The 14,002-nt window shown below is 56.0% G+C and overlaps 1 protein-coding gene across 1 annotated transcript; it reads left to right on the plus strand.

The window, feature by feature from the left end:
• Nucleotides 1-2,612: 2,612 nt before the first annotated feature.
• CBX6 (chromobox 6) lies at nucleotides 2,613-13,772 on the plus strand. The gene is made up of 5 exons (XM_006071305.4): nucleotides 2,613-2,988; nucleotides 3,168-3,211; nucleotides 3,372-3,437; nucleotides 3,581-3,647; nucleotides 8,007-13,772. The coding sequence occupies exons 1-5, from the start codon at nucleotides 2,920-2,922 to the stop codon at nucleotides 9,003-9,005; spliced, it is 1,245 nt and encodes a 414-aa protein (XP_006071367.1). The 5' UTR covers nucleotides 2,613-2,919; the 3' UTR covers nucleotides 9,006-13,772.
• Nucleotides 13,773-14,002: the final 230 nt, after the last annotated feature.

Here is a 14,002-nt window from a genome sequence, read left to right on the forward strand (position 1 = left end):
TAACAGTATCCATGGAGGACCCAAATAAAACCAAAAGATGGAGGAATGGCAAATTCCCTTTCTTTTTGAGCTGGGACATCGATCTTCTCCTGTCCTCAGACATTAGAGTTCCTAATTCTCAGACCCTCAGACTTGGGGACTTATCCCAGAAGCCCCCTGGTTCTCGGGTCTTTCACTACTGGCTTTCCTGTTTCTCCAGTTTGCAGACAGCAGGCTTCTTGAGTTCCATAATCATAAAGCCAATTCCTATAAGAAATCTCCTCTTACGTATCTCTGAGTGAGTGTGAAGTCTCTTAGTCGTGTCTGACTCTTTGCGACCCCATGTAGGCAGGCGCTTTACTTTCTGAGCCACCAGGGAAGTCTTCTTATGTATCTCTATATATATGCTATTGGTTCTGTGTCTCTGGTGAGTCTTGACTAATATATCTAGACCCCCAGGGCATCTTAAACATACCTTTTGTAGTAAGTTGAATAAGACCCCACCCACCAAATAGGTCCCCAGAACCTATGAACATGATACTTTATATACTTTACATAATATGTAACTCTATGGTGAAAAGGACTCAGCAGATACAATTAAGGTAAGATATGTCAAGATGGGAAGATTGTCTTCAATTATTTGGGGGGCCCAATGTCATCACAAAGGTCCTTATTAGAAGGAGGTGGTCAGTCAGTCAAGGGAAGGCAAAAGTAAATATTAGAGTGAGCCAAGGAATGCCAGCAGCTTCTAGAAGCTGGAAGAAGCAAGGAATGGATTGTCTCCCTAGAGCCCAAAGACACAGATCTGGGCCTTCTGACCTCCAGAACTGTAAGATGAAACATTTGTGTTATTTCAAACCACTGGCCTGTAATGTTACATCACTGCTGTAATGTTATAGCAGCCATAAGAAATGAATACATCTTTATTCCAGCATGGGTAGCAGATGCCTTTCTCACCTCAGAGCTCCTCAGGCCTGGGCAACTTTGTTTTTGACAGTTGAACACAAAGCCTGAAAAAGGACTCACAAGAGCTGCTGAAAGAACCAACAAATGGGTTAATGCTTACCAGCTTCATCCAGCTGCCTGCGTTCTGCAGCCTGAGAACACACACACATTCATATCCACGTAGCTCACCTGTCCAACCACCTCCACCACCTCCAGGAGGGCAATTCTATACTCACAGAGAAGCCCACTTTGGGCTGGACAGCAAATAGCTATTTCTCAAGAGCATGTGGACTTTAAGAGGGGAGGGGGATCTCGCCCAAGGTAATAATTGGACAAATTAGCAGGCTGGTAGGGATGAGAAACAGAAATGTTGACGTGGTTGACTTGAAACCACAAGAATTGGGGTTGCACCACAGGACATGTAAAAATCTTCTTTTCCAACAAATAAATAATGAAAGCAAGAGACAGCCCTGATCGGAACCACATCCCCAGCCCTCTCCACCCCCGTCTGGGTCCCACCACAAATGATTGGGAAATTTGTACTCAATGACATCAAAAAAGGTCCATTTTATATCATTAAGGGAGAAAAGTGGATTCCAGCTAGTGTGAACAATGCGATCCCATTCTGTGAAAAGAAAGTATTTAAATACACATCTATACTACATATATATAACGTACAAAGGAGCATAGGTACGTGTGTTTATTAGGCATGGGACAGAGGCTCGAAGAAGATCCGTGAAGAGGTTAACGGTTGGATGGAGATTATAGACAATTGCTTTTTTTTTTTTCTTACTTAAAAAAAAAATTTGCAAAGAACAGGGCTGTTGGTGTTCTTTTTTAAAAAATAAAGTTTAAATAATTCAAAATAAAAGATATGGCGCTGTTTGTGTGGCAGGGCTGCTTTGTGCCCCTTCCAGGACAGCCGAAGTCTCCTTTTCCCTCCCCAAATAGGAAGCTGGGCTGTGGTCTCCCCGTTAGCAATGGCGGAACCATTAGAGGAACTGTAGGCGGCAGAAGGATGACGCGGCCAGGGGGCCTGGGAATCAGAAAACAGACAGACCTGACCGAGAGGGCGGCTTTTGCCGAGTGACCCAAGGATGACCCGCTTCGGGCCCAATCTGGTATGTAGGAAGCCTGTAGTCACCCCGCGGCCTCTTCTCCCTGGACCGCCCCCCCCCCCCCCCAACCAGCGCCACATCTTGCTCGCTGCGTCTTCACCCGACCTCCCTCCCGGTGAAGGCAGGTGCCCGCCCACGACCCCGGCTGAAAACAAATCCAAGGGATCACCCCGACCTTCCTCGGCCCCATTCACCGCCTCCCCCCACCCTTTCCTGCGGTGGCGTTTTTGTTTTAATTCATCTGAACTGGTTACAAAACCACACTCCCACGAATACATAAATAATGGATGGGGGGGGGGGGCAGTGTTTTAAAGAAATTCCCGCAGGGCCTGGCAAGGCAACAGCAAATGCATTTCTGCTGTATCATATTTAACTGTTTGCAAACTTCTTCTGGGAGGCTGAGCAGCGGCTGTAGAAATTCCACCCCCCCTTCACCGCCCAGGGCCCAGGAGTGACTTGTAAGGGAGGGTTAAGAGGGAGAGGTACTAAGCGGTCGGGGGCCAGGAAGATGGAGGGGAGAATGAGAAAGTGTTTGTAAGACTGCACTGTCCACAACCCGTCTTCCCGCAGGCCAAGCATCTCCTTCCCGGGCTTCGGGGCCGCGGCTCCCCGAGCCAGGCTAGGCCCCTTTAAGAGCCAGCGCGCGCCCAGGTCCCGCGTGCGCTCACTTTCCCTAGCAACCGCCCCGGGGGAGGAGGAGGTCCTGGCAACGGCGCACCAGCCCGGAGGGTCACGTGACGGCCCGCAGCTGGAACGCGAGCGCGCGCCCTGCCGCGCGCCCGCCCGCCGAGCCTGAGCGCTGCGGCGCGTGCGCGAGCGGTGCAGCACCGGCCGCGGGAGCAGGGAGTATTATGGGCTGTGGGTGCCGCTGAGCAAGATGGAGCTGTCTGCAGTGGGCGAGCGGGTCTTCGCGGCCGAATCTATCATCAAACGGCGGATCCGAAAGGTGAGCCGCCTCCCAGGGCGGGACGCCTAGCCCCGCAGCCGAGGCCTGAGTCCGTGGGCCAGCTAGGCGAAGCGGTCCCGCTAACCTGGGCTCTCTCGCCCACCCCCGCGCCGTCGCCTCCTCGCGTCCCCGCATCTTCCCCACCCCCACTCTCCTCTTTTTTTCCTTCTCTTTTTCAGGGACGCATCGAGTACCTGGTGAAATGGAAGGGGTGGGCCATCAAGTGAGTGTCACGGGATCCAGGAGCGAGGGGGGAAGGGAGGCAGCGGACATCGGGGCCTTTTTTTTTTTTTTTACCTTGGGGGGTGCGCACATTTGGTCCCTCGCATGTGCCTCTGCCTCTCTGGTTTTGTTTTTTATTTTGTGCATGTGTAACTCGGCAGGTACAGCACTTGGGAGCCCGAAGAGAACATCCTGGACTCGCGGCTCATTGCAGCCTTCGAACAGAAGTGAGTTTGGGAAGCTGGCAGGGGCGGTGGGGCCGAGGCTCGGCTGGGGCGCCGCGCGGGGAAGCGGGAGGGCCGGGGAGGGCAGCGCGGAGTGGGGCCCGGGAAGGGGCTGGGTTTTAACCTCGGGTGTTTCTCGGCCGCAGGGAGCGGGAGCGTGAGCTGTATGGGCCCAAGAAGAGGGGACCCAAACCCAAAACTTTCCTCCTGAAGGTAACCTGGCCCAGCCCCAACAGCCCCCTCTCGGGCCCCTAGCCCGGGCGCAACACGGGGCCTGCAGGGGAGGGACAGATCCGCGGCCGCCCTTGCGGGCGGGCCTTTCGAGAGGGGGCCCCAGCTGGGCAGGAGGTGGTTTTGAGCCCCCGACGAGCCCCTGGCAGGCGGCCCTGGCCAGCTCCAGCTTCTCTGCAATAGGGGCCTGGGAATGGGGACGAGGAGGGAGGATGATCCTTGCTCACAAAACCAGGGTCTGGGGAGGCCAGCAGGAAGAGGGTGGATGAGGCAGGTGGGGCCGTCCGCCTGCGGGGGTGGCAGGGAGGTGGCCTCTGCACGTGAGAGCTCTGCTGTCCCCCAGCCTTGAGCTGGTGGGGCTGTACCTGGAATTCACGTCCAGAGCAGGAGTGAATGTGATCTCCCTCATGATGCGGAACAGGGAGATTCTTTTGGGGTGGGGGGCTGCCTCCCTGTCTCTAGCTTGCCTCTCTCAGGATTTATTCTGCATGCCTTCCCTTCTGACAGGAGGATCGAACTTAAATTTGACCTTAAGTCACTTCACTTTGAGTTTTATCACCCAGGCTGGGCCACTGGTTTTCAGTTATCCCCACTTCTGGCTGTGTCTGGAGGTTTTAATGAGGATGGAGGGGGAGAGAGTAAAAGCATGGCACATTGGCCTTGGCAAGGGAGGGAGACCTAACTCCAGAGGAAGCTATCTTAGAGGTTTTTGATGTTTATTATTATTATTTTTTTAATGAGAAAGAACAGAGTCTGGGAAAGAAAAGTCGAGATGACCCAAGGTGGCAGGCAAGGCTGCAGGCGGTCTCCGTGGGCAAGCACTGTCTCTCCCCTAGTGCTAAGGTTTTCTCAAGGCCCCGTCCCACCCTGACAACCTATGACTTTGTGGCAGTTGGCATGAGCAGGGCAGACGGGACTCTGCAGAAAAAAAGGCTGTGCAGAATGGCAAGTCCTCAGAATCTCCAATCTGTCCGAAAGGCTCAAAGCCCAGTTGGTGAACTCTCCAGCCCCCTACTTCCCTCAAAAGGACTGTACATGTGTATAAAGTTTGCCTCGGACTTAAAGCAGAAGTGAAAGAAATAATGGTTTCCAGAATTACATCCTTCTGTGACCCTTGTCTCCAAATTACACACATCTTAGGAGATTCGTGGAGCAATCTTAACCCTTGATGTTTCTTTTCGGGAGGGATGGGCCAGAGCTGCAGGATGCCAGTGGGCTGTGTGACAGCCTCTCATAGTGCAGCTGGAGTGCCCTCTAGCGGGGAAGCGGGTAACGGCCATGAGCATTGATTCAGAATGCTTTTCTTTTTTAAATAGCTGTAGTTCTGGCTGTGGGCCTCATAGTGTTGAGCCCCCACATGGATTATCTCCCTTCGATTGCTCAAAACCCCCCTACGAAGTAGGGAATGGTATCCCTTTTTTGCAGATGAGAAAATCAAGGCCCAAGGAAGGGACGTGATTTTACCTGAGCTCCCATCACCCAGCTTCCTAGCTTTATCATGTCTTCTTTTCTTAACCCTGTTCCTCAGGGAGTACACATCAGGTTAAGGAGAAAAGATGGACACACACAGGAAACTATGAAGGCTGCAGAGCTGGTGGGGCAGGGGACAGAGAGGCAGATGAGAGGACCTTGATTTGGAGACGAGATGAAATAGCTACTCAGCATGAGAGAGAGATTTGCAAGGGGTGATGGAGATCAGCTTGGTCTGAACCCAAGAGGCAGTGTCTAGTAAACAAATCACACTCAGGTAGCACTCACTTTCTGCAGGGAACTATTCTGAAGAGAACAAGAGCCCATGAGGTAGGTTGCATTATCTGCATTTTATACATAGAAAAACTTAAGACCAGAGAGGTTAAATAACTTGCTTGTGATCATGGAGAGGTAGAGTCCAGGGCTTTATCTTCCACGTTATCTAGATGTAGTACATGCCAAGCCCTGGGAGCTGTGCCCATCACCCCGTCAGAGTGCAATAAATGCACTGGCTGTGGTTACCATTTTTAATTCACAGGCAGACCCAGGTCGCACTTTCAAAGAATTCTCAACCTGGGGAGGGGAGAGGAGGAGGAGCATAAACTAACCCCCTCTGAAAAAACATTTAGAAATTACAAAGTAAGACATTTTTTGTAGAAAGGTTGGAAGCCATGCATTAGAAAAAGGTTACTCTCAAAAGCACCACCCCTTGGATAGATAAGTCTAGCATTTCTCGAGTGATTGCTGTGTGCCAGGTGTTTTGCTAAGTAGGTAACATATACTATCTCATGGTCCCAGGAGTCCCACCAAGCAGCCAGGGTTTCATCCTGGATCTGACGTTTGCCTTGTCTACACGCTTCACCAGTCCCCAGGGACCATGCATCACTGCTGGACTCCGGCAGAACCGTAATTACAGAGGTCCTGGAGCCCCAGCAGCGTTCAGAGGGAATAAAGGCTAACCCCCAGGGTATTGGAAAGAGTGGGGAATCCCCTAAGCTCCCTTGGGGATGAAGCTGCAAAAAGCCCTTACTGCCTTGCCAAGGAGGGCTGGCTTTCCCCTGCCTTTGTCTGGGAAGGGGTATGAGGGAACCAGCCCCTGGCTCCACTTGCTGTGAGCTGGAGGAGCTGGCAGCCCTGGCACAGGGAGGTCGGGCCCGCATATGCTGCCACCTAGTGGCTGGAGGGATTGTTAACTAAGCCACCCCAGGAGACTTGAGACAGAACTTGGAGGACATGTGCCTCTTCCACGTTCTAAATGACATCCTCACTTATTCAGCATTTAACTCCACAAATAACTTCCTTCTGGGGCTTGTGGTCAAATACACTCTAGTCTTGTCTACCAGGCTACCTCCGGGGTTCTGGTTAAGCTCGCACTCTTGGGGAGCCCAGAGACTGACCCGTGGGAATGTGCCCTTCCTCTCAGCCACCCCAGCTCTCTTGGCTGGAGACAGTCACTGCCTAACAATCTCCCCCACCAGGAGCCAGGGTATCTGTACAGAACCCAGACTGGTCACCCATCTCTACCCTCTGTCCAGCCATGGCTTTCCGTTCCCTGGGCTCTCTCTGCCTCCACCATTGGTCTTAGCAGTACCCCTTCAGCAGGCCACCTGGGCCCCCACAGATGCCTGGGGCATAGCTCAGGAAAGTCAAGGGTGTTTTTTGTTTGTTGTCCTACTGATGCTTCATCCTCCAAGACAGGGACCTAATCTGTACTCCTCTGGAACCTGTACTTCCTTGCGTTGAATCACCCTGTACCCTAATTGCCTGTTACTGTCTTTTCCTTGGAGTGCTGCCCCCTGGACGTAGAAGCTGTGTGTGGTCGCAGCTGTCACCCCAAGCAGCTGGCAGGTGACTCATTAGCACTTTCTTAGTGAGGGAAGGACTGGCCCCTGGAGGATGGCTTACCTAACCTTGTGAGTCTCTTGCTCTGGACCTGGGGTCTCTGAGGGCCCTGCCACACACATCCCGCACCTTCCCTGAGGTGGCTGCAGAGTCCTGGGGCTTTACACACTTCACACCTGGGACTGTGTGCAGCTGGGCTCAGGAGCCTGGTGCAGTAAATATCGCTTGCTCCCCACAGACTTCTGCCCAGCCGTCCTGCCCCCAGGCCATCTTGGCACAGACTGTGGCGAGGTCCATCCCACCTCTTAGCCCATCCCCACCAAACCGATGCCAAGGAGGTTTTAGGTGCTGGCTTTGAAATCCTTTGGCACCAGTTTGCTCAGACCCAGGCCTCGAGCCAGACCCTAGGCAGACAGATGAATCAGACCCAGGAGGGGAAGTGCCAGGGGCTGGGAGTGAAGAGGAGGGCCCAAAGGTCTGCCCCCAGAGTTGAGGAGGTGAGACTGAGCTGGAGGTGCAGCTTGTTCAGAGGCAGAGAGAGGGCTCAGGGCATCTACAGATAGGTCCATTGGTCTGGGGTGTGGGGTGGAGCAGGGAGAGATCACCCTCTGCTTTTGGTCACCAAGAATTAGTCCATGGAGGAGTGCCAGGCTGGGCCAGGATCTTCCCAGGGCAGAAGTGGTCCGGGGCTGCTTGCATGCAACATCCTGGCAGTTCCACTTCTGTGTGTCAGCAAGGACAGCCAGTGAGTAGTCTGTCCCTGTGGCCCACAGCCGAGCTGGGAAAGTCAAGCCTTGCAAGTTGGGCTTGGATGAGGGTCTGCCCTGCTCCCCAGCCTTCTGCACTTTGCATCACCTGTCTGAACCTGTTTCTTTTTATCACTCAGGCAGGGGTAGGAACACAGGCTGATTTTAAGTGCCCTCAGGATGGTTTCTTGACCCCAGTACTCGTGGGTGGCCGAGGCAGGGGATGTCCAGAGGTCAGCGGGCAGCCCGAGCCCTCAGCCACCTGCCGCCCTCTGTCTCACAGGCGCGGGCCCAGGCCGAGGCCCTCCGCATCAGCGACGTGCATTTCTCCGTCAAGCCGAGCGCCAGCGCCTCCTCGCCCAAGCTGCATTCCAGCGCTGCGGTGCACCGGCTCAAGAAGGACATCCGCCGCTGCCATCGCATGTCCCGCCGCCCCCTGCCCCGCCCAGACCCCCAGGGGGGCAGCCCCGGCCTTCGCCCGCCCATCTCCCCTTTCTCCGAGACGGTGCGCATCATCAATCGCAAGGTCAAGCCGCGGGAGCCCAAGCGGAACCGCATTATCCTGAACCTGAAGGTGATCGACAAGGGCCCAGGCGCAGGCGGCGCCGGGCAGGGGGCTGGGACTCTTGCCCGCCCCAAAGTCCCGTCCCGGAACCGCGTCATCGGCAAGAGCAAGAAGTTCAGCGAGAGCATCCTGCGCACGCAGGTCCGCCACATGAAGTTCGGCACGTTCGCGCTGTACAACAAGCCCCCGCCCGGCCCTCTGCAGCCCCCGCCTCCCGGCAAGACCGACATCGCCGCCTCCCCAGGCCAGGGGCTGCTCCTGGCGCCCCCCAGTGCCCCCTACGACGCGCGCAGCTCCAGCTCCTCCGACTGCCCCTCGCCCGTCCCGCACTCCTCCGAGCCGGAGGACGCGCCCCCCAAGCTACTCCCGGAGACCACGAGCCCGTCGGACCCCGACTGGCGGGAGCCCGAGGTTCTTGACCTGTCCCTCCCGCCCGAGGCGGCGGCCACCAGCAAGCGGGCGCCTCCCGAGGTCCCTGCAGCTGCCAGCCAGGCCCTTCCCACCGCCCCTGAGCCGGCCGGCGCCGCCTCCGAGCCCGAGGCGGGGGACTGGCGCCCTGAGATGTCACCCTGCTCCAACGTGGTCGTCACCGACGTCACCAGCAACCTCCTCACGGTCACTATCAAGGAATTCTGCAACCCAGAGGATTTCGAGAAGGTGGCTGCTGGAGTAGCAGGCGCCGCAGCGGGGGGTGGCAGCAGCGGGGCGAGCAAGTAAGGGGCGCTCCACCAAGGAGGGGGGGGCTGGGGGGCGCCCTCCTGCCCAAAGTCATACTCTTGCTCCCGCCCCCCACACTCCCCGCCCTCATACAACCCCGCCTGTGCTTTGCTTGTTTCAAAAGGCTCGGTGTTGACCCCGGGATGGAGCTGGGTAGTTGGAGACCCTCTGAAGCCCAGTGGGAGGGGCAGGCCTGAAACGGGGTGGGGCTGGGGTGGGGGCGAGGGCATCGGGAAGTCCTCCCTCTTACCTCTTGGCACCTTCCTTGCCCACGCACAGTGGGGCCTGCCGGGTGGCTCCTGGGGAGTTTCAGAACCTGGGGTTCAGCTGCCCTCCCCACATCCCGCCCTGTCTCTCCCCAGCTTGCTTCCAGCTCTCGCGCACAGCATCTGATTTCTCGGTGCTAACCCCCGGCAGCTGCGGGGCTCCTTAGGGGACCCCCATCCCAGCATGGGCACCGTCCCTTTCCTTCCTCCAGATAACCCGGGAAGGAGGGGCAGGGATGGGGAAGCCAGGACAGAGGTGGAGATGAAGGCGGCCGTGGCCCCTCTCCCCCCTTTCCCCTCTCCCGTGCGAGGGCGGCAGGAGCTGGGCCCACGTTTGGACCACCCAAGTGGGCCCCACCCACCCATCTCTTTCCTAATTTCTCTCTTGAAGGTGGGAGGGGCTGGCACGAACCTCGCCTGCCATGGCCTCCGGGCATCTAAAGGTCCCTCAGTTTCAACCAAAGGTGCTACAAGAACCTGCTGCGCGGACTTCCGGCTGCGCATGCGCCTGCCGCCCCAGGCGCGTCCGCGTGTATCCGTATTTGCGTAGGGTCCCGGACCTTCCCTGGCCATCAGCCGGGCCTGGGACCTGATCCAGGTCCGAGGAGTTTGCTGCGGAGGCCTAGCTTCCCGGCGCGCGTGTGCAGGGGCGGGGCGCCCGACCCCCGCCTTTGTCCTTTGGGGTGGTCGGACCTGGCATAATGGGGACTGAGGCCGAGGGGAGACAGGCCCCTGTCCCAAGCTGCTGCTTCCTTTTGGCTGCGGGGAGTTGGAAGCCTGGACACCGTTCTTAGGGTCTCCGGCTTCTCCCCTCCCCGCCCCCTCTCTTGCTTGTGATCGCCCAGGCTCTGTCACAGCCCAGCCTTCTCCAAGCAGCAGGAGGCCTCCACTGCTCTAGGCAGCTTCCTTTGCTGCTGCGGCCTGGGAACATGAGTTGTCCATACCAGTGGCAGAGACCAAAACCCCGGTTTTAGGCCGCGTGCTGGGAGGGCAGACTGGCCAAAGCGGGGGATAGACGAGGGGGCCCGGTGTCCTTCAGGAGAACGGGCATGTGCAGGACCCGGGGTCTGGGGCGCAGGGAATGCAACCCCGCTGGCCAGCCCTGGGGCACTACCTGGGTGGTTTGCAACGAGTGGGAGTCCTTACTGGTGGCTCGAGGTGGCTTCCTGGTGTATCAGCTTAGAACCAGTGATGTCAGAAGGAGGACGCAGAAAGGGAATTCCGGGTGGTTAACAAACACCTTGGCCCTAAGCATGGGGAGGACTCTGTCTTCCGACTCTCCCTGCCAGATTGTGGCAGGGTCCTCCGACCCTCCCCGAAACATTGATAGAACTAGGGTGGTCACAGGGTTCGGGTGTCTGGAGCTCCTGACCCCTCCCCATCCTGCCCTTCTGTTGGCTCCGTGGCCGTCCAAGTGCCAATTGGCTTCGCCCCAAATAAGGGCTGGTATTTCTCCTCTGTCCTTAGAGGGGATTCCCTCCCCCTTCCACACACACACACCGACCCCCACACCAGGTGCGTGTCCACCTGGGTGCCAGTTACAGGTGTTTCCAGAGACCATAGAAATGTGTTTTCCTGAGAGTCCGTGTCATTCGTGACCTTTTTTGTAAAGAAGTTGTGTTTTCAGAGGTGATTTTATGACAGGAAAGTGAAAGAATTAGTTTTGCAAAAAACAGAAAAAAAGAAAAAAAAAATGGGGGGGAGAAATAGAAAAAAATATTGTGGGATTCCTAGGGGTTGGGGAGGGTGGGGAGAAAGATATTTAAAGAAAAACTAGTAACGCAGCGATTGCACAGCTGAGGCGGCAATGTAAGGAACGTGGACAGAGGCCTAGGCCCAGTTGGGAGGGCGCCCCCACCCCGGCAACAGCCCCCCTTCCTTGGCCCGAGACAAGTTAAGCCCTCCCTCCTGTGCTCTGCCCAGGTTCCACTCTTGTCCCAGCTCAGACAGAAGGATGACCCCTGTTCCCAAAGGAACTTGCCAGAAGCTTCAGGGGCCAGGCAGGTAGAGCTGAGATTGGGGGAGGCAGGGGTCAGCAGGGGTTCCACTGTTCCTGGGACCCAGCATTGGTGACTCTCCAGGAAGGCTGGTGAGGGGGTACAATTGGGTTCCTTGCCCCCCTTCATTCCTTTGCCAGCCTGTTGGTCCTTCTGGTTCCTCCACCGCCACCCCATGGGGGCATCTCCCTCCCCATTGCCCCAATGACCATGATACCCCCAAGCTTCCCTGGCCAGGTAGGGATTGCTGCAGGTGTCAGGAAGACAGGAGCTGTGGACTCTGGGAGAGCCTTCGGTGGTGATCATGGTGGGTTGGGGGTAACCCTAGGGAGAGGGTGTGTCCGCCCCTGTCTCTTTCCACAGGTGAGTCGCTGCCCTTGACCCCCAGCTGTGCAGCCCTGCCCCAGCAGAGGCACGCATGCGCATGGCTGTCTCCCAGGCAGGCAGCTCCCCTGGGGGCCCAAGTGGGCACCGGGTCAAGAGCAAGCGGAGCCCTCCTTACCTCTCTCCCAGAGTGGCTCTGAGCCGGGCCCAGTAGCCCCCACCACACTTGCACAGACCAGCCTCCCGTGGGCCCTCCCTCCCCTGCTGCTGCTTTTCCGTTTGCCTAATTACCAAGCAGAAGTTGCAGTTTGGTTGGCTTTATTTTTTGTATATGAAAGACCCCTCAAGACCCGGTCTTCTTCCTTGTTCAATATTGGTTGGGGTCATCTCCCCTTAATGCCACCCTCTCCTCGCCCCCATGTCATAGGAAACAGATGAGGTCTGGTGTCTGGTTTGAGGTGGGAACTTGGAACCCATCCCTGTCTCATTCCCCTCCCAGATACTCAGTTTGCCCGTCTGTGAAATGGGTGTATTGGGCAGCATGGCCTTTTCCTAAAGCATGGCCTTTTCACCTGTTGGTGTCCAGGCAGCTGCTGAGGATTAGGTGGTGGTGGAGGTTGCTGGCACTGGGGCCTCTACTCCCACAGCTGCTTTTCATTCTCACCCTGCAAAGGGGTCAGGATCAAAATGGGCTCCAGCAGAGCCCAGTGAGGCAGGCAGAGTGGGAAGGGTCACCCCACTTCCAAGGCCAGGAAACTGGGCCTCTGAGAGGCAAAGCTGCTTCATTGGAATGAAGAGCCCAGCTGCTCTGGCCTTTCGGGGACAACCTTTGAAAGGTGGAGTCCAGGGCCCTGGAGCTACCACAAAGCCAGGGGCTTTCCCTGAGCCAGGCAGTCCTGGGTGAGAGGTCGGCCCAAAGGAGGAAGTTGTTGGCTCGGGGAACTGGGCCACCACCAGCCTTTCTAGCCTCCGGGTGGACCCAAGTGGACACACTGCCTTTTGTGTCTTTAGGGGTTTTGTTGGTGGTTGTTAGTTTTGTGTTTTGGGAGGATTTTTTCTTTTCTGTTTTTTTTTTTTTTTTTTTTTTTTTGCACTTGGCCCATGCCGGACAGTGGGACCCGCCTGGTCAGTTCCACTTTCAGGCTCCCATGCACTAGCCCAAGGCAGCCTCTTGGGGGCTTGTATGGTTTAAGGAATCACTTTTGGAAAAAAAAAAAAAGGAAAGTGTTTAAAGGTTTTTGGTGTTTTTTTTTTCTGTCTGCATCTCCTCTCAGATTGAGAAAGCCCAGAATTAGGGGCTACCACTCCAGGAGAGAGGGAGGGTGTCCCCATCCTGGCCCTATCTTATTGATAGTTACCAAGACACCAAGATGGGGACAGGCTGGGTGGAGACCGAGGTACCCATCTCCCAGGCCTGTGGGGTCACCCCATCCCGCCTTGAAGGAGTCAGCACCTCACTCCAGCAGTGGGTGAGTGCCTGTTGTTTGCAGAGCTTCAGTTAGGCAAAGGGGGGCTGGTGGTCTAATGAGGGACCCCTTGCAAGAGGCCACAGTACAAGGAACCAAGGGTTCTGGGGCCTCCCCCTGCTATTGGGTGGAGTAGAGATGGAGACTTCTTGTTGGTTTTAATTTAAAAACGCAAAAGCCTAAAGAAATGTATCTTATAATTTTTTTTTAATTTTTGAAAAGCTCATTTAATGAATTGTGCACGAATGAATTCTATATATATAAAATATACATATATAGCTCTATATTTGGGGAGGGGTGCTATCTCTTTTTTCTCTCATTTTAAAAATGAAGTGTTGTTGCCTTTGTCTGTGGTTCAACCATCCAGCTCCCAGCTGGCTAAACTTTGCCTCCAGTGGTTCAAGACAGGAAACTAGTGGGGGGAGCGGGAGACCGGAGACGCGGGGCGGGGGCGCCACCCCAGTGCAGGGCTGGGCCTCCGGGCCACCTGCTCCTCTGCCAGAGGTCGCGGGTGGAGAAACGCCTTGTGTGGGCTGTGGGTTTCGGTTCTGTTGTTCTGAAATCGGTTGTTTCTGGGCCGGGGGAGGGGGGTCTGTGCTACTCTCGTCTTGTATGTTTTGTTCTGCTGCTCTTCAATATCGTATCAATGCCAGGAAGGGGGCGCAGAAAGCCTCTTTGGCCCCCCCCAAATAAATTGTCACATTCCGAAGCTAAGCTCTAGCCTCTGGTCTGTCTCGTTTCTTCTGGCTGAGACTGTGATCTAGAAAGCTCAGGCCGTGCCTCCCCCATTGCAGCGAGGAGAGGGGGTCCTGGCCCTCAGCAGTGGTGGGCCAGTGCTCCAGCCCATTTCCAAGCTCCCCGTCTCCTACCCCGCCTCCACCTTGTAAGTAAGCTAAACTTGAAGGGAGTGCCCCCTACACAGGAAAAGCGGTGTGTGTGCCACA

Source organism: Bubalus bubalis, chromosome 4, assembly GCF_019923935.1.
Source record: "Bubalus bubalis isolate 160015118507 breed Murrah chromosome 4, NDDB_SH_1, whole genome shotgun sequence".
Taxonomy (NCBI): Eukaryota; Metazoa; Chordata; class Mammalia; order Artiodactyla; family Bovidae; genus Bubalus; species Bubalus bubalis.